Below are 21,908 nucleotides of genomic sequence, written 5' to 3' on the forward strand. Positions count from 1 at the left end.
GCTTCTGCAAAAGCTGACATCGGTAAAAAAATAATAAATTTATCCATTTCCGGCTGTAAAACGGTGTTTGTCATTCCATACAATCCGTGGTCAGACAGTAAGCATAAATAAAGGAACATGTTCTTTTTCAAAATAAAAAAAACAAAAAGATACAACTTACTATAGTCACATCCAAGAAAATGTTTCACTTACTTTCATGCATATTTAATTGTAAAAATCTCATCATAATAAACACATTAACACATTACTACATTCTTCAAGCCATTTTTTAAACCAAGCACGAGGTACAGGAAGAATCCTTGTCGCCAAGTCTTAGAATGATATCATTTAGCGCCAAAATATAGGGTTGCCTCCCGTTTATCTGTCAGGAAGGATCGTTCCTGCATTGACCGATTTCCTTGAAGCTCGAGCTTGGGACACTTATGTTTAATTCTCTCTTGAAAATACTCATGTTTTCTAGTCATGCGTTGTTTTATGGCAACGCAACAAAATCGTAATTCAATGAGTAGTTTATTTACTCATATCAAAGTTGAACACTTAATTGCTGGTGTCAGTGGTGGGGTTACATCAACTTTGGTGCTTCATCCACTCGATTTGCTTAAAATAAGATTTGCTGGTTTGTTTATTTCATTCTTTTTGAAAATCTCTTTCTCGAAATGTATTGAAAATTTTATTTATAGTGTTTTCTGAAATACATTTTTCTGCTTTGGATTTATCCCCCCGCCCCTAAACAACAGTCAGTTCAAATTTTTTCAGGCGGGGGGACAAAGACCGCGGCTGATCTACAGGTTTCGGAGTATTACAGAATTATGCAAAACTGACCATGTGTATTTTGAATCTACATGGGGCCCCATATAGGGGGGGGGGAGGGGGCTCCCAATTGCGACAAGGTAAATCCACCTCTGGATATAAATACTAAAGAATAGCAAAGAACCTCGCCCACTTTTAGTAGATACATGAAGTTTGCAAAAACAAATGGGGGGGGGGGGGGATCAATCTATTTGTTGAAGGGCTTGCTTCAAAGCTTGTAAAAATTTACAAAATGAGTGCCAACAGGCAGAAAACAATATTACATTTTTGCAAAAGTAAACGAAATTTGGAGAAGTTAGTACTCTGCCACTAAAGAAATTTCAGCATTCAAAACCTTGCTGCCATAGGATTTCCATATCTGTATCAAATTAAGAAAGAGTACCAGTTGGACACAGCGGGGAATCTAGCCAATGATTTTGGGAGGGGCAGTCTGATATTTTTTAACAAACTCTCCAGAAATGTTATTAAAATGAAGTTTTAAAAACTCAATTTTAGCAACATTAGGCGACGGGAATGGATTTAGGACTTAGGATAGGGGGGGGGGGGGATGGAAATTTTAGAGTAATTTTTAAAAACTAAGGTCATAAAAACGCATTTTAGGCTATAGTTTGGATGCTGACCCCAAAATACTTTTCAAAATTAAGCTTGGAAATCAAAATGTTTTGGGGGTGGGTGCTTATCTAGCTTTTCTGTTGTCCAGCCTAAAAATGCACCTTTAGGCAATGCTTGCTAACATTCAAGGGGAAAGTAAGAGAGCTTGGAAACACCTTCCTGAAAATATTTTGCCATTGAGGCTCTAAAAATCTAATTTTAAGCTATTTTTGAATGTGTCGGAGAAAGGGTATGGAAAATTTGTGAGCTTTCCCTCCAGAAACCTCATTTTAAAACTATCATCTCAATATTAACCTGGGGTGGGGATGATGCGGTCCTGTTGGAAGTTGTTTGTAATTAAAGCCATCAAAAAAAAAAAAAGCCATTTAAGCCGCATTTAGGCAAGTTAAGGGTCCAGGGCTAGGTCAGATAATCTGAAATGAATGTCATATCCCCACCCTTGGCGATTTTTTCCTGTTGGCTCCTAGAAAGCATCGCCAAGAAAACTATGTATGATGACATATGTCATACATTGTTCTTAGCGATGCTTTTTTAGCGCCAATAGGAAATTCAGATAAAAAAACATGATCAAAGTACTTCAGAACACAATATATATAAAAACAACATAAAACCACAACGAAAAACATCGCGAATATACGCTTCAGAAATACCAGAAACTAGAAAAAAATTTTACACAAATAAAAATTACTAGAAAGTATTTAAAATGCTTAAATTAACAAATTACTATAACAGCTCACCAATGAAATATATACCAATAGAAATAAAACCTATTTTCCAACATGCATTTCATCGAGTAAAAACTTTTTTTTATACTTTGCTAAAATAGAGCAAAGCGATTCAAATTGGGATGTTTAAAACAGAAAACATCCCTAAAATCAATAACTATTTCAGCCAAAAAAAAACGCATAGTTACTCTAATTTTGATGTATGAAAAGTAGAAATGTCTCAAAAGAACATCCCAAACATTAACAATACATACATAATAATCAAAAATATCATACATTAATTTGCTATCCAGACATGCTTTCAAAATATGTATTATATATTACATGAAATAACACCTTCCTATTTTTATAAAATGCTAGAGTCAACTTATTTTCAGAAATTTAGTACCTAAAGGAGACACATTTATAGAATGTGTCTAGTGATGTGGATCGGGTAAATACCCAGCGGGTAGGTAAATATTTTTAGAGTATTTACCCAAGGCCTGGGTAAATACCCAAAAACTGGGTATTTTACAAAAAAAAAAAAAAAAAAAAATGCAAAAAGTGAATGAAATTTTTTTTAAAGAACCTAAATATGAAATAATTGGTAAAACTGATACATGCATAGGATGTATTACAGAGTTTATAATAATTTTTATTGAAGGACTTGATGAAATTATGAAGGAAACATATCGTGAACCAAAGAATCTTTCTTTCTAATGTCATAATTGGAGAAGTATAAGCTATTCAATGATGAACTTCAGGATTTCAAAATCACAATCTAGGTTAGTCATAATCCAAAATGAGAAAAAAAAAAAAGGAAGCATGAGGGATGTTTGGAAGAATAAACTGAGAAGTTATTAAGACTATGATGTTATTTATTTTATTGCTGTTTAAGTGATAATGTGGCAAATATAGAAACAATTTTCACATTAATAAGGGTCATTCATGTCGAATCAACCGAAAAATTATTTTCAAATTTACCATCTCAGGATTATACTGTTTGACAGGATATCAGGGATCATACTGTTTGACATTCTAAATTCAGATCTACTTTAAAAAAAAATATTTCTTTTGGTTAATGAGTTATTAATCTTTTAAATCTGTAAAAAACACGTTTTTTTTACTCATCTGTTGTGCTTAAAAATGCTACAATTTTAGTTGTATGGGGTCAATACAGTTGGTTAATAGCTCATTTTAAAGAGAATTGCATGAGCTTTAATTTGACATGCAACTTGCATATTTTTCTTGCATTTTTAATTTTTTTTAAATTAAATTTTTTTTAAGTTAGTGTTCTTTAAAAATTTTGAAAAAATATATGTTTTTTAATATGTTTTAGTTGATTTATCCTAAAAATTTCAGAGTGGGGACATGATGGGATCAGCAGTTATAGCAAATAATACAATGGTGCTACTTAGTATTTTTGTTTAAAAATTAAAAAAACAAATAAATAAAAAATACTTTTTTAAATGCATAAAACTATTTTTAACAATTTAAATTTATTTCAAAATAACAGGAAAAAGTCGCCAAGGGTGGGGTATATCACATCAGTTCCTCATTCATTATTATATACACATATTACAAAACCAACTATATCATTCAAATCCAAATCATCAGCATCATCATGTTTGCTTACTATCTCTTCTTTTGTGTGGTGTGAAAAGGAGTAATATTTAATGAAAACACACACACACACACACATATATATATATATATATATATATATATATATATATATATATATATATATATATATATATATATATATATATATATATATATATTCAAAAAAAGTGTCATTGCATTATATTTGCTATAACTGCTGATCCCATCATGTCCCCACTCTGAAATTTTTAGGATAAATCAACTAAAACATATTAAAAAACGGAACTGATGTGATATACCCCACCCTTGGCGACTTTTTCCTGTTGGCGCCAAGAAAGCGTCGCCAAGAAAACAATGTATGACGACATATGTCATACATCGTTCTTAGCGATGCTTTTTTAGTGCCAACAGGAAAAAATCAGATAAAAAAACATGATCAAAGCACTTCAGAACACAATATATATAAAAACAACATAAAAGCACAACAAAAAACATCACGAATATATGCTTCAAAAATGTACAGGGCCGGGGTTTTTTGTAAACATATTAAAATACAATGAAATAAATTATTGTATTAATTAGAAGTCGAAATTAATGCATTAATTTTTTTTTCATCATTTCTCCAGGATACGAGCCCTCGGTCCCATTATTGTATTAATTACAAGTCGAAATTAATGCATTAATTTTTTTTTCATCATTTCTCCGGGATACGAGCCCTCGGTCTCATAGTACTTTCGTAATGAGACCTCGGCTCGCCGGCCCTGCCTCGGTCTCATTACGAAAGTACTATGAGACCTCTGGCTCGCCAGGACCTCGCTCCGCTCGGTCCGTTATCCCTTCGACTGTTAATATACATTACAGTCGGAGTATGGTCACAGTTATGTATATTTTCATGGAGACACCCAAGGGTGGCTCCTTCCGTTCAGTGTACAATAATGGCACAGTTTTAAGTGTGAAATATGCACCATTATTGTGCAGATTTATTAATAAAATTCAGCATTTTTAAGAGTACAACCGAAAGAACTTTAAATTGTTAACATAAAATTCAGTACCTAAAGGAGGCACGTTAATAGAATGTCTAAATAATTCGTGGCATCGATAAGAATTAACTTTTAGAACAAAATAACCTACTATTTCTGTAAAATTAATTTACATACAGTAAAAATAAAGATAAAAACTACAAGAACCCCTCAAGGATTTGTAAAAACAAAGAATTTTGGAAGTGAGAGGTTTTTTTTGAATTCTAAAATAAAGAACTTACCTTTTTATATGGTATAAATATTCACACTCAGTCTAAAACAATACATCATATGACAATGGCACGTTACAGATACACACCACGTTGGAGTTAACTTTTAATTAACCTTCAAGTTTGAAGAAACTGGCATTTTCTAATGTTTTTACTTCAAAACACAACTACTGAATTTAAACTAACACAAAATAAGCATTCCTGTAAGGTATATTGCACGAAACAACACCAAGTATCTCTCCTGCGTGAAACCCAAACAACCCAAGTAAACAAGTTTGAACAGATCTATAAGATTGCCTTCTGGTTGCTAAACACAGGTTAGTTTGGCCAGGGATGCCATGCATAAAAAATTATCGCCTTATTGGCAAGAAAAATATTTTAATTTTGTGCAAAAAAATCGAATGGGGGGGGGGGGTATATCACATCTGTACCTAAAAAACATATATTTTATTCAAAATTTTTAAAGGACACTAACTTTAAAAAAAATTAAATTTTAAAATTTTAAAAAAATATTTAAAATTCAAGGTAAATGTGCAAGTTGCATGTCAAATTAAAGCTCATGCAATTCTTTTTAAAATGAGCTGTTAACCAACTGTATTGACCCCATAGAATTAAAATTAGCATTTTTAAGCACAACAGATGAGTAAAAAAAACGTGAGTTTTTACACATTAAAAAAATTAATAACTCATTACCCAAAAAAGATAGATTTTTTTTAAAAGTAGATCTGAATTTAGAATGTCAAACAGTATAATCCTTGAAAGTTTCATGAAAATCTGAGATGGTCATTTTGAGTGATTGGTTGATTTGACATGGAATGACCCATAAGCAAAAAAAAAAAAAAAAAATCAAAATATTGCTTTTTGTTGCCTTGCTCATTTGCTCCTCGGTACTTCATGATGAAAATTTATTCAAACTATTTTTAATACATGCAATTAGTGATGTAGGGTAGGAAGGTAAATGTTTTTTTGGGTATTTATCCGAAGGCAGGGTAAATCCCCTAATAACTGCGCATTTTGCCAAAAGAATTAAGGTGGTATCAAAAGGTGATGATTTCCTTTTTAAAAAACATAAACCGTAAAACATCTTCAAACACACTTTACTGAAAAAGGAATGATGAAGTATTTTTATGCGAACATTTATGTTGTACTGCATTTATTTTTAGAATTAAATTGTTTTTTTCTTTAAATTAAGACATTGTAAAACAGCTGTAACGTCTCTATTTTTTCTCATACTCAGTACATATGCTTGAAGTACAATAAAAAGAGAAAGTCAAAATATCAAAATGAAATAAGCCAACTAAGGACTACGTTATCTGCATAATATGCCTGAACACTTGAACTAAGTTTGGAGGAAATTTCTGCAAAAGATGCAGATAAATAAATAGTAACAACAAATTGAGCAACATTTCTTCACATTTTGATGTCATGCAGGGACATATTACTGGGTTATAAAGACTAGGACTTTAAAAAGTTGATGTTTGCTTTTTTTTTTTTTTTTGTAACCAGTTAAGCTTTTTATTTTTGTAGAGTGGCTTTTTATATCTGAAATTTGGCTATCAACATTGATTAAGCATATCCAGCACATTTAATGTGAATATCATATTAGATTGCTAAGTAGTTTCACACAATAATTCTTTTAATATGTGATCAAAATACAATTTTTGGGCAAAAATTTATTGTTTTGTATATGGTTGGTTATATATATACATTGTGGAATACATACAGAAAAGTATTTTAGTTGAATATAAATTTTTGAAATAAATACCCAGGTAAATACCCAATTTGGGTATTTACCCCAAAAAATAAATACCCAGGTATTTTACATCACTAAATGTGTCTAAATAATTCGTGACATCGATAAGAATTAAATTTTAGAATAAAATAACTGTACTATTTTTGTAAAATTAATTTACATACAGTAAAAATGAAGTTAAAAACTACAAGAAACCCTTAAGATTTTGTAAAAACAAAGAATTTTGAAAGCGAGAGTTTTTTTTGAATTTAAAAAAAAAGAACTTACCTTTTTACGGCACAAATCCTCACACTCAGTCTGAAACAAAACAACATATGACAATGGCACCTTACAGATATGCACTAAGTTGGAGTTTACTTTTAATTAATGTTCGAGTTTAAAGAAACTGGCATTTTCTAGTATTTATTCATCAAAACACAACTACTGAGTTTAAACTACCACAAAATAAGCTTTCCTGTAAGGTATATTGCACGAAAAAACAAGAATCTCTCCTGCGTGAGACCGATAACAAGAAAACTAGTTTGAACCAGTGGTTGGAAGTAGCTCGCTACAAGTAGCGGCGCTACTATAGTAGCTACATTTTTTAGTAGTTTGTAGTGTAGCACACTACTTTTTTAAAAAGGTAGTGTAGTGAGTAGTTAATTACAAAAAATAGTAGTTTGTAGCAATTTCTGAAAATTACGTTTAAATAAACTTAAAAAAAAAAAAAACAAGGTTCAAATGAATTTGACTGGCGCAAATTTTACACAAGTACATCAGCGTATGAAATGACAAAAAAGACTCATAAAAATACGAGCTGACCTAAAGCATATCATTTCGACGTCATATGTTCTATCTGTTTGACACCATTAGATTGTTAGCCATCGTATTTTTCATATTTCGATAATATTTTGCAAAAAAAATACTTATTTTGCAAAAATGAAGACATTGGTGATTTTGAAACGCATAAAACTAACTGGAGCATGTTGAATTTAGCTTCTAATGCCCATTCTTTTTTTCTGCACACAGTATTTTGCTCTCTCAAAAAATACTGAATTCAGTAAAAATACTGAAAAATCACATGTCTGATTTATATTGAAAAAAGGAATTATTTTGCGAAAATGAAGATATCAGTGATTTCGAAAATTTTGTGAGTTTTATATGAACAGACCGAAAATTGGAAAACAAAAATATTTCGTGAGGCTTAAATTTTCGTGATTACAACGGGCACGCGAAAATCATGAAAATTAAAGCCTCGCGAAAATAATCTTTTACAGTATTCACAAAATAGAGAAGCTACTGTAAATGTAATAGAAGAGGATAATATTAAACTGTTCTGGCAGGCTTACAATAAATACGAGCATCACAGTGTATGAGAGTATGATAACAAACATTTTTGGGGAAAAAAATGAAATAATAGACAATTCTTAGGTCTTCAGATGAGCTAATTTATCAGTCTAAACCTTTTTTCCTTCAATCCTCTTACGGTGTGTGTGTGTATTAGGGTGTCCCAAATAAATCAAAAGTTGAGTTTTCAAGTCGCACTCCCTCTTATATTTTTCCATATAGGTCAAAAATTTGTAAAAAAAGATTTATATAATTTGAACAACAGCAACCAGTGCCGACTTCTGTCTGAAAGTGTGAACCAGCACTTCTAATGCTAGGCCAAATAAAAAAGAAAAACTTTTTTTCGAAACTCAAAATTTCTATTGATAAAACGTTGCTCTTATACCCCACACGCACCACAAAAACATTTATTCAAATAAAAAAACATTTAGGTATTTATTAGAATTTTTTATTCATTACTGAATGATGTACATTTAAGTACATTAGCTGTTTTCTTATCCTAACTAGGTTTGATTTCTCAACTTTCTGACTGGTTTTATTTCATTTTTAGTTAATGATGGTCAACTATTAACCAGGCCTAGCTATCACGGCTTAGGCAATGCTGTCACCACAATTTTGAGAGACGAAGGTGTACGTGGCCTGTATAAAGGTGTTACTCCTAACTGCTGGGGTGCTGGCCTAGCTTGGGGATTCTACTTCCTTTTGTAAGTTAAGTACATTAAACGTATATTTTATTTTGAAAAAAAAAAAGGATTCTGAATTACACCTGTTTTTTTACTTCTGGAAAAAAAAGTTGTTAAATTGGGGTACTGGTTGTAAGTGTGCAGAGCTTGGGTAATAGGGATCCCACTGTACCAGAGACTATAAGGGTTTAAATTACTCCTTGAAGAGGTAGGCCCTATGTGCTTCACACTGAAAAATTTTGAAGAACGAAGTTTAAAATTAGTTTTAAACCCAATTGGGAAATAACATTAAACAATCTGAAATGCAGAATATTTTTTTTCTTGTTGAAACGACATTGATTATTTTATGTATCTATGAACAAAACTAATAAAGAAAAAAGATGTTGATGCAAAAAAGTGTATATTTTAAACAGTGCTCGAAATTAACAGTTTTTAGTCGTAATTTGCAACTATAAGTTTCATTTTGACGACCCCAATTTTAAACCCAGTCGTCATTCTGATGCCTTACTTTTTGCTTCCCCCCTCAATGTCCAGCTCCCAGTTTCAGAAGATTTGTTTTCAAACATCTATTTCCTACTCTTCCTGAGATTATCGCCACGTCCCCCCTCCCCCTGCGTAATATAATACAGGGGTCTATCCAGAGGAAATTAGGATCCGTTAACGGACCAATCGAGCAGAACGGATCTTTCACAAAATTCTGATGAGCCAAAGGGGAACTTTCACAAATTGTTTATTGAAAGAGTAAAATCTGAAATCAAAATAATGCATGTTTCCACAACCAACAATGTTTGGAACCCTTTTTAAAGTTAAATTAGAGAGATCACCTTATACAGAATCTGCTAATTTTGCAAAAAAAAAAAAAAAAAAAGGTACTTTTGTGATGCTCCTGCAAGCGATAAATAACTAATACTACCAAATAAATATAATGCATGTTTATTTCTTTAAAAGAAATTAACAGCTGAAAGTCAGTTTTGTTTCAAATAATTTTGCATGTTTGTTTTATCTTAGCTCTTTTGCAGTGGTGTTGATATAAACTTCTGAAAAGGCAGCACAAACACTTCGCTTTATTAAGATGGAAATAAATGAAAAGTCTCTTTATTTCTGTCACAATGCTTATTTCAAGTTTTTAAAGCCAAATTCCATTTTCTTTTGTGAGTCAAAAATTAAAATGCTAAATCGATGGTTTAATTTTATTTTTACGTTGACTATGTCGATAAATATTAATGATATGTTTATCATAAGCCTCTAAAATGCAATTTCAAAATAATTTTACAAAAAATATTTATTTTACAAGTCGTTTTTATACTTTTGATGCCTTTAGAGGATTGCAATCTCTTTGCATCTGCCATGGGAATCGAATTTTGCAAATTCTTGATGTCTAGTATGATTTGTTAAGATGTAAACAAATAAAATAACTTTATATTTTTGTTGAAACTACTAAATTTATAAGTTTTAAAAGAAATTTTGTACTGATTAGAGCGTCTTGATTCACAAAGTTAAATGCTGAACCCGTGACTGATTTAAACACTACACATATATTTCTAGTACAATTTAATACAATGTAGAATGGTATATAATATAGATATTCAGGGGTCTGGCCAGAGGATATTTGGGTCCGTTAACGGACCCTTCACAAAAATCCGATCAAACAAAACGGACCTTTCACAAAATCCCGATCAAACAAAACGGACCTTTCACAAAATCCCGATCAAACAAAACGGACCCTTCACAAAATTCTGATAAACAAAATCGGATCTGTCACAAATTGTTTATTGAAAGAGCAAATCTGAAAGCAAAATAACGCATATTTCTGTGTATAAACCGATAATTTTTGGAACCTTTTTTTAAGTCAAAATAGAGGGATCAGCTTATACAAAATCGGCTAATTTTGAAAAAAAAAAAAGAAAAGAAAAAATCGGCACTCTTGCGATGCTCCTGCAAGCGATAAATAATTGCTACTGCCAAATAAATATAATGGTTGTTTGTTTTAGCTAATTAACAGCGGTGTTGTTGTAAACTTTTCTGAAAAGGCATTGGTAAGCACTTTTCTCCGCTCATGATTTAATAAACAATAATAATATATATCTGCAAAATGAACTTAGAACTGCAAAGGGATAGTAAGGGTGAGGAAAAAATATGATCGCTTCAGATAGGGTTACCAACTTCAAAACTATCACCACTTAGCGTCTGGCGTTGAACCTTTAATAATGAGATTAGAAAATATTCTCATCATTTTGTCGGCTTGTCAATATTTCCGTTTTTACAGTGCGGTGTTCACTTGTTATTTTGGGAGAAAATTATATGGGTTTTGATTTTTCGATGCTAACAAGGATGATTAACTTTAAGCAAACTCTTTTAATTACCGTTTTTTTTCTTTAGATGTCTCCATTTTGAAAAATGCAATCTTTTAACATCCGATATGAGAATCATATTTTGTTCTTTTTTCAAGCTAACTTCGCTTTATTTGGATTCAAATAAATGAAAAGTCTCTTTTTTATTTCTGTTAGAACTCTCATTTCAAGTTTTTAAAGCAAAATTCCATTTTCTGTTATGAGTCAAAAATTAAAATGCTGAATAGATGGTTTATTTTATTTTATTATTATTTTTTTGGGGGGTCAACTGTGTTCACAGATATTAATGATATGTTATCATAGGACTCTAAAATGCAATTTTAAAATAATTGTATCGAAAATATTTCTTTTACAAGCCGTTTTTATACTTTTGATGCCTTCACTTTGAGAATTGCGATCTCTTTGCATCGGCTATGGGAATCCGATTTTTCGAATTTTTGATGATTATTACGCTTTGTTAAGAGGTAAACAATTGAAATATCTTCTTATTTTTGTTAAAATCACGGAATTTATAAGTTAAAAACGAAATTTCGTGCTTTTTAAGAGTGTGTTGGGTCAAAAGGTTGAATGCTGAACCCTATTCTGAATTTTGTTTTATTTATTTATATTTTTGTTACAATTATTTTAAATACTGTACAGAAATATATCTAGTATAATTTAACATAATGCAGAATGGTAGATAAATATTGATACTTGAAAGTGCGATGCCCCCCCCCCCCGCCAAATATCAGAAAAAAAAATCCAGAATGATTTTCTCGTCATAGAAGAAGAAAACACTCAACTTTAAGTTTAATTGATGCAGTTTGTGCCATCTCTAAATTCTAAAATTTCGTTTTAACAAAACAAAAAAAAATTTCGAAATTTTTTGATTTTTCACAAAATTAATTCATTTTTCACAAAATTATTTGTTTTTTCACAAAAAACGGACCCTGTGAAAAATCCTGGACAGACCCCTGATATTGATACTTGAGAGATGCCCATCTCCCAGAGAGCGATGCCACCCTCCCTCAAATACTAAGAAAACCCTCAATAATGATATACTCAACAGAAAAGAAAAAAACACCCAACTAAAAATTTCAATAATGCAGTTGCGCCATCTCAAAACTTTAAAATTTTGTTTTTACAATTTTTCTTTTTTTTTTCTAACGAAATTATTTGATTTTTCTCAAAAAACAGACCCTGAGAAAAATCCTGGACAGACCCCTGAATAGGTACTGGAGACATCACTAGCACAACGTTTTGTTCCCTTTCTTCTCTCTTTCCTCTTAATCTTTTCTTCCTATTGTTCTGTATAATGGGCTCCCTGGAATAGCTTCCCATTTCAGCCTTGCCCTTTCACCGGTCCATTCCTTATCAGTATCATGCTTGAAATGGGATAACACATTCAGTGGAAAAGGCCAAAGGTGCTGTCCTCCATTTGTGGTTCAGTTTCATGTGCTTCCATTTGCACCTACCTTAAACATTCAGCCATTAGTAGCCACACATATGCGTTCTCTGCAAGGGTGAATCAGAAATCCAGTTGGATTAATTGAGTTTATAACTGAACAAAATCGTTTGTTCTTTTTTTCCTTTATTATTTTGATTTTCTTATGATTCTGAAGTGTTAAATATCAGTCATTAAATGTCAAGTGACCTAGGGGTCCCCACTCAACCATCTTTGATTTGGATGAAATTTTATAGAGGTGTAGAGATGCTTTTCAAACTAACATATGCAAATTTTCATCTTCCAAATCCTGAGGATTTAGGATCTCCCAAAAATGTGATCCAAAGTGGCGGATCAGCTATTTGTGCCAAATTGCCAAGTTTAGAGAAAATTTTATTACACTGGAAGCCTGAAATTTTAGGCACTTAAGGTACTTTTGGCCCTTAATATATTCAAGTATTGTTCTGAATTTGAGTCCGTTAGATTTTGTGTAGCAATCGCGTGAATTTGTGAAAAAGTGCGATGAGGAAAATTTTTCCTGGGTTTTAGATTGTCATAAAATCTGAACAAAAATCATTCAAAAGCTCATACTTTGTGATTCCATTGTAACAGTACTTGTTTTTATCGGGTTACAGTCAGGGTTGGGTTTTTGACGTCACAAATCAGTTTTTAACATGGCATGTCAAAAACCTGTCGAAACTGTCAGAAACCTGTCAAAAACTCCAATGCAGCTATTATTGACATTTTTTATAAACATATGAGATTCCTCATCCTCAAACATGATTTCATTACAGGCCTCGGAACTAGTCTCTTTTCTAGCTATTTGTCTCTTTTTTATTTGAGTGTCTCTTAAGTCTCTATTTTCATGATTTAGTCTGTAAAATCTCTCTTTTTTTTCCGCGAGTGCTATGAAAATCTTACTTTTGACGCTTGTTGAAACGATTTCAGTTCGCGGAATTTCGTTTCGCAAACGTACGCAGCTTGACCAATCAGATCGCTTCTAAAGATCAGAAAAATGGCGGAAAAAAAGGAGTTTTGTCAATGGAGAGTAGTGCAATAAACCACTCCCCTATGTGCAGTTTTTTTTTTTTTCAAAGAGCTATTGTGTGAAGCTTGTGGGGGGGAGGGATAGTCCTTAAGCCTTTTGTGTCACCATTTCTAGGATAAGCTGTAAAGTTCAGTAGCTATCAATACAGAATAGACTTTTTTTATTGTGCAAATGTAGTTTTATTTTTCTTCTTTTTTTTTGCTTTTGTGAACTTAATTTCAGGGGGAAGTATCAAATTGGAAAGGGATAAACATTTGCTTTTCAGTTACTTCAGAATTAAAATAGAATATTTGTTGAAAACCTGTTAAAGAAATCGAAGATTAAAACGATAAAAAATGTGCAAACATGGAGCCACGAGCTTCGCGGAAAATTCGTTGCTGTGTATAAGATATCAATCTTTTTGCATCTTTCAAATATTTCAATTATTTTTCAGTATGGAAGCTCTTATATGCAAATGTAGGACATCTTTTATCATTTTCATAATTCATTTTATGATTATTATTTTTTCTTTTTGTGACCTTTATTTCAGGGAATATCGTATCGGAAAGGCATAAGCATTTGATTTAACATTTATTGAAAAGCTGTTTAAACTAAATTAATGAAAGAATAAAAGTATGCGAACATGGAGCCACGTGCTTTGCGGAAAATTGATCACTGTGCATAAGATTTCAATCTTTTTGCATCTTTCAAATATTTCAGTTATTTTTCAGTTTGGAAGCTATTATATGGGAATGTAGGACAGCTTTTTTTTATTTAAATAATTTATTTTATGTTTATTATTATTTTTTTCTTTTTGCGAACTTAATTTCAGGGAAATATCGAATCGAAAGGGCGTAAGCATTAGATTTTTAATTTGTTGTGAGCTAAAATAGATCATTTATTGAAAAGCTGTTTATAATAAATAAAGTAATGGAAAAATAAAAGTTTGCGAACACGGAGCCACCTGCTTCTCCGAAAATTGATCGCTGTGTATGAGATTTCAATCTTTTTGCATCCTTCAAATATTTCATGTATTTTTTACTTTCGAAGCTCTCATATAGAAGTATAGGTTAGCTTCTTGTACTGCAATAATGTATTTTAATTTTATTTTTATTATCTTTTTTTTTCTTTTAGCAAACTTTAATTTTCGTGTAATATTTCATTCTTTTTGCATCTTTCAAATATTTTTTAGTTTTGGAGCAATCATATGCCAGTGTAGGATAGCTTTCTTTTTATTGCAATATAATGTATTTCAATTTTATTTATTTTTTTATTACTTTATTTTTTTATGAACTTAGTTTTAGGGTAGAAAAAAATAAGCATTTGATTTTTAATTTGTTTAAAGTTTAAATAAAACATTTTTTGAAAAGCATTGAAAAAACAGAACTGAAAATTATAAAATAATAATACTATGCCAACTTAACGTTGTTACTTCTTATTTTACTTTTCATGCACAAAGGTATTTATTTAACCAGGGGTGCCGACTAAGGGGGGGGGGGGGGTCATGACACAGACTGCGCCATTGAAATTTTTAAGGAGAGTTGTCTTGAGAGTTTTTTTTTTTTTTTTCATATTTAGGGGGCTGAGGCTCTTGTTTATATTGGGGGGGGGGGGTCTTTGCAAAATTTAGCGGCGGTGCGCCCTTTTTCTGAGGGGAAGGGGGCACCCCTGATTTAACTTGAGCTTTGCTGAGAACTGATTATTGTATTTTAGACTTCAATCCTTTTGCATCCGAAAATAATACCATTATTAAGTTTTAAAACTATCACATCCTTGTATGAAATGGCTTTTTCATTGCAATAAACTTACTTTAAGGAAAGTATCATATTTGAAACAAATTAACATTTGATTTATTATTTGAAATTAATTTAAAAATAATGAAGTAATAAAAAGAAGTATGCAAACTTTAGCAACATGTGTTGCAGAAAATTGCTTGCTGTATTTCAGATTTCAATCCTTTTGCGTAATTTATTATTATTTTTGTTAGATATTTTGAGGAACTTTTCTTTTCAGTTTTGTTTCAAAACTGAAGTAAAAGTTAGCTGAAAAAGTTTTTTCTTCTCAAAATTGATATTATAATCCTTTTCTATCCTGCGAGTATTTCAATTAATTTTAAATGTGGAAGTTATTTTTATCATATCAGCTTAGAATGCCTTTTTATTTTAATCTATTCTTAATGAATTATTGATAAATCTTTTTTGCAGACTGAACTTGAATGAAATTAGCACTTTTGTTTGATCATCATTTGGAAAAAGAGAATAAATTAAAATTAAATAGTAATTTAAAAATTTCTAATGAGATATTTGGATGCCTCACTTGACAAATTGACTAACTCCATTAAACAAAAGTAGATAATAGTTATGAAGAAGATGGTGTTATACATAAGAGTAATGGCCCTCGTGTTACATTTTCTGCTGTCACATGCTCAGAAAGATACTGAACCCAAATTTAATAAATTCACGTACTAAGCATTGATAAAAGACTATTAAAGCAGAAATGAGGATTTTTTTAAAAAGTGGAGTTAATCGATTTGGCAATTGAGGCATCCATTAAAAAATATATATAAATAAATGAAAAGCTTTCAACTTTGTTTGCTTTGCAGAAAATTGTTAGCTTTGTTAGAAGTTACATCCTGCAGAGTGTAGAAATCATTTTTTTTTGAAGTATTTTATCAAAGCCTGCACTACAGATCTCTAATTGCTAGTCAACAATTAGCCAAATTTTAAAAGTTTTAGCCTTATTCCAAAACTTTTAATAACTAAATTTAATAAATTTTTAACGGTGAATATTTTTTTTTTTTTCACTTCAGTCAGAAAACTGGAATAATTTTATAAAATATGCATTGTAAGTGCTTATTATTTTCATTATGCAGTTTACACTTAAGTTTAATAAACACTTAATAACAATGCATTAGACATTGAGTTCCTAATTTATTATTTTTTATTACAGAATTTCTAATAATAGTTTTGAGGATTGAGGAAAAATCTTATTTCTGTTTTTTGTGGAAAATTCTAAGAATTTTATGTTAGATAATATTTTTGCCCAACTGAAGTTTTTTCGCTGTTATAGTTTTATAGCATTTGGCGTGGTGACAAATGCTTTGCGCAGGCTCTGTTTTATCATACCTAACCACTGTAGAAATCTTGTTGCTATATTTCTGGCTTAGAATGAATTATTTTTAATAACTTTTCTTGTTTTGCTTATTAATGCTCACAGTATTTTAGATTTGAAAGACCGAGTTATTTGGTTGTTATTTGTTTTTAAATTAAGATAGTATTTTGAAGCACAACTTATTTGTATGATATTTACTATCGCTGTTTTTCAAATGGAGAAAAAAAATATTTAAGAACTTTAAAAAATAAAGCAAAAAAAAAAATTAATGGTTTGCTCTTGATCTCTGATACATTAAGTAAATTAATTTTAGTTTTTTAATTATTAATGAAGAATTTTTTTAAATACTAGATTTAAAGTAAAATTTAAATTTTATATGTTATCAATACATTATCTTTCCTTTTTTTTTGCATTTTTTTGAGAGAGGGAGGGGAGAACCCAAATTTATTCAAATTGTCATCATTCAAGTTATTTTTAAGGTTGTCATTGGGTTATACTTTTTTAAATTCATGTTAATCCAGTTAATCCTGTCCAGTGTTAATCTTAATAAATGAACCTATGGGTTTTTATTGAGTGTTTATAAGTTGTATTTCATGTGGCAGGGTTTCAGCCAAATTTTTTATCTTGGGCATGTTTTTTGGAAAAAAATTAACTAGACTACATATATTGAGCAATTATACATTATAGCATTTATTGTATAGAATAATGTTAAAACTTGAATTTAACATCAAGTGTTCCTTTTTGTTTCTGAACCCATTATGCAGTTAAGATTACATTGGTACCATTAACCCATTATGTTATAGTTTTGCTGTTTATGTGCCATGTTTATTTCCTTTTTCCTTATAAGTTCAAATAGCAGTCCTCAATTCAAATTTGCATCCTGAAATAAATGCTAAGCACACAGGCACACACTCACCTTGTCATCTTAATGATCTTATCAGAGAAACGTCGGTGAATGAATTGAAATATAAAATTATTAAAATGCGCCTTGAATCTGAAGTGAACTAGTTCTAAAGCAAAATGTATTCTTTTGTACAGATTCGAATATCACTCTTTTGGCATATAACGCACAGTCAGTGCTTCGGCTATGATTGTTGAGCAATTTTTTTTTTTTTTCAAATATAATATGATTTTTATACAATACTTATAAAGGTTTTTTTTTTTTCATAGTATTAAAATATTTAATGGATTAGTCAAATTTATTCTACCCGAAAAGATTGAAGGCACATGCCCCTGAGCTACTGCAAAATAGGCCTGAGCTTGTCTAGTTTTAGTCTCTTTTTTATGGTTTAAAGTATTTCTGTACTTTTTTGGGTGCTTATTTTGTTCCTAGGCCTGCATTATAATTTATTTTATTTATCATTTAAGTAAAATAAAAATTAAATTAAAAAATTTCATTAAAATAAAAATAATTCCTTAAAATTAATTTGTGTGACAAAAAATAGTCACAAACATTAAAACTGAAATCCAGTTTTTAAAGTGGGTCTGTTTAAATTTTTTTAATTATTAACAATTAGTTACAATAATTTTATCTATCTAAAAAACTTTCTACATAATTACTTATGTAATATCCTTTTTCTTTTGAGTAAAGGCAAAACTAAATTGGTTAGCATGCAGTGATTAGTTATAAGTCAGCTAAATATTATTAATGATTTTTTTCTCTTCTGTAAATCTAGAAGTGAAAAAATATGAAGAGCTACGGGGAAGAACGATCAAAGCCCATTTTTCTAAAAAACTCTGGTTAACCTATGGGAACACGTAGATTATTACAGATAGTATTCAAGAGAAATATTATTCAGACAAGAATCATCATAGTGAGTGAGTTTCAACAGGGAAGAATGAGGCTAACTTGGAAACGATTCGAGATTTCAAGTTCACAAACGTAATGAGGAAAATTTGAGCATGGTGGACTGTGATCATTCTTCCCCATGGCCCTTCATATGTGTTTTGTTTAAGAAAATTAATGTTTTCCATCAAAAGGTGCAGGTCTTAAGAGAGTTCTTCTCCAGCAAAATTATATAGATAGCTATGTAATAAAAACTACTCTTAAAACAAAAATTGATAGCTTTTTAAGCTGAATCTGCATCATATCCAGGAAATTAGTTCTCGGTTCAGAATGTCTCTACAACATTATGGGTGGAAAGGTCTAAGAAAACTCAATATTTCTGTCAAATTTGTATAACTCATGGTGCGTTTACATTCAAGCCCATGTTGTTCAGCATTTATTGAGAAGATCTTCTCTAGTTTTGGATTGATCCATTTTAAACTTAGAAATAAACTTGGTATGCGAAAGGCTACAAAACTGGTATTTTTCTACTACCGTATATACTCGCGTATAAGTCGAGAAATTTTGTCCAGAAAATGAGATCAAAGGAAGGGGAGTCGACTTATACACGGGTCAAATTTTCCGAAAATTTTTTTCCGATCAACGAGAGCTGGGAAGCTACGAGAAATGCCGATGTGAGGTTACAAGTAGTCGCTGATAAGTTGCTCGTGTGAAAAAGTAAACTTATTCAAAAATAATAACTAAAAAAACCTAAATAGTACACATAAATAAAGATAATTTTATTCCTCTTTATTAAGGATCAAATCAGCAATTAACAAATATCGTGTTGGCATAAATTAAAGTTAAGTTTAAAATCCAGAAGTTAAGATATTTAAACTAAGCCAACATTAACTGGCCGTGTAATGTCAAGTTGGAGACAAGCAAAAAACATGTTTCAGAAAAATACATTTATTAAATATGACTAGAATAACATCCCCATAAAATACACCCCCAAAATATCATAACAAAAGTGGTTCCAGAAAATAAAGAAAAATGTCACCAAAATGTCGATGCAATAGCTTGCCACTCCGAAGGATCAGCTTGAAGACTCACAAAAGGTCCGCCGAATCACACTTCAGGAATGTCCGTACTGAACAGGCAACATTACACAATTCGTAGATCGGTGAACATCACAGGTAGACACGTGGAACTCACTTCCCCGACATTTTAATTGGCCGGACACAACACAACTGTTTCTTCACCTGGACTCACTAATTCCAGGACTTGGAAGATTAAATATCACATACCACAAAAAACCCCCGCTAGCATCGCGGGGAAAAACCCCCCCACACGTGAGCCGGACTAGGCTTCACGATCAAACACAACAACTGGGGATCGTTGAGAGAAGAGAAGACGAGAGTCGAGAGTGATCGCTTGCTGCCACTCGCCACAATATATATGTTTTATCAACCAATGAGATTCCATGCCTCGATGACGTCACCACACTAACTTCTACTTCGACCATCACTCATTTGCATATTCCACTGCCGCGAATATTCGTACTCCTCTCCATAGCACGTGCTGTCAACGAGTGGAATTAATTCGAGTCGATCAGGTGACAACTCAACTTTTCTGAATCGACACATCGAGACATGCAATCTCCGATGGTTTCAGTAAACAGTCGCCATTAATTATGGCGTGGGGGAATCGTCGATTGAAGTGTTAGCACCAACTAGTTGACAGGTTCTACTTTTACCAGACTGGGCTTAAAGTAGGTACACTTAACTTTAAATTATTTTCTTTAAATTATCGGCTGTGGACCGAGAATAAAAAATAAAATAAAATAATATTTTATGCTAACATATCGTGAAACGTATTAAAATATTTATCGTCAACAGTCACGCCATTCAGACTGAGAGTGCGTTCGACGAGCACGACCGGGAGCGACCGGTTAGTTAATCACGGGACTGCTAATGATCGCGTGCTCAAATCAACAAATCAACTGCTTAGAATGGTAACCGCTGCGGTAACCGGTTGATCATAGAACGCCGCGTTTAGTAACTGGTTACTTACCGGTTGACCGGTGAGGTTCGTCGAACGCATCCTCTGATATCATTGACGATTCTGCAGCCGCCAATGTATACGATGACGCGGTGATGACGGAAGCGGACTTTAATGAACTTTTTTTTGCGTCCGACTCGGAATCCGAGTTTGAAGGCTTTTAGAAATGTTTTCCTATTTAATTCCTATTTTATTTGTAAATAAATGTGTTCATTATTTTGAAATTTCTTTGAAAATAATTCGCGATGTTTTTGGAAAGTATGGGGGTCGACTTATACGCGGGTTTTAGATTTTTTCTGGATTTTTTCTCTGAAAAAGGGGGGGGTCGACTTATACGCGAGATCGACCTATACGCGAGTATATACGGTATGCTCCAAGGGAAAAAATATTTAAAATGAGACTAAATAAAATAAAATAAGTGACAGTTAAATAAAGATATCTATTTTATTAAGTTTGCTAGTTTGAAAGTATACTAGATAAATGAGCAATCTTCTTACAGCGTTGGAAAATTAAAAGAATAAATAGTCATTAAGTTTAATTTTAGCTATTTATGATTACTTTCTATTCTATAATTATAATAAATCTTTCATTTATTTCTCTTCTTTTTCTACAGACGAGCAGCTTGTTGAGTTAAAATTATGCTTGGGATTGTAACTGCTCATCATTTTAGAATTCTAAAACTCCAAAAATGCATTCCAGTGTCTGAAATAAGGAACTATAAAATTCTGATGAATTTTTAAATGTATTTTTGTAATCAAAATCAAACATAGGAAGGTTTTGGACAGAAATTTAGGTTTTTGACAATTTTGTGAAAAACCATGTCAAAAAGTGGTTTTTGACATGACGTTAAAAACCGTGGTTAAAACCAGGTAAAACCTCAGACTGTCAAAAACTTAGGTTTTTATTTCTCTTTTAAAAAGTTCTTTTGCAAAATAAATATGATAGAAACAGAAAAATGTCCTGTTCTGGAAACAGATTGATACATCAGACAGAACAAGATAATTTTCTTTTACTATTATATTTCATTTGCAAAGTGTCTTTTTGAATGATAAATAAAAAACAATTTCTGACTTATTACAGTTAAAAAAAAAACTTACAGTAAAACCTGTAAAGTTGACCACCCTTGTAAGTTGACCACCTGTCTATGTTGACGGCTGTTGTCAGGAATGTAATTAGTCCTATCTCATATAATGAAGGAAAACCTCTGTAACTTGACCACCTCTCTATCTTGACCACCTGTCTATCTTGACCGCTAATGTACTCCAAATTTGGTTTGGAGTATTGTAAAAAACCCTTTATAAGTTGACCACTTGGTTTATTTTTTTAAACTTTCTTCAGCAAATTATTTTATTTTATTATTTACTTATTTTTTTATTATTATTTCTTTTTCTTTCTTTCTTTTTTTTTTTAAAGCTTTCCAAAAATGTT

General features: G+C 31.4%; 1 protein-coding gene across 1 annotated transcript in view; it reads left to right on the forward strand.

Annotated features, from left to right (window-relative positions):
• Nucleotides 1-378: 378 nt before the first annotated feature.
• The window catches only part of LOC129218120 (mitochondrial folate transporter/carrier-like), a 70,000-nt gene continuing 48,470 nt past the window's right edge, over nucleotides 379-21,908 (forward strand). Inside the window, exons 1-2 of the mRNA XM_054852327.1 lie at nucleotides 379-616; nucleotides 8,610-8,763. Of these exons, the coding sequence (XP_054708302.1) occupies nucleotides 463-616; nucleotides 8,610-8,763 (308 nt within the window). The 5' untranslated portion in view covers nucleotides 379-462. The remainder of the gene's footprint in view (nucleotides 617-8,609; nucleotides 8,764-21,908) is intronic.

This window comes from Uloborus diversus, chromosome 3, assembly GCF_026930045.1.
Source record: "Uloborus diversus isolate 005 chromosome 3, Udiv.v.3.1, whole genome shotgun sequence".
Lineage (NCBI taxonomy): Eukaryota > Metazoa > Arthropoda > Arachnida > Araneae > Uloboridae > Uloborus > Uloborus diversus.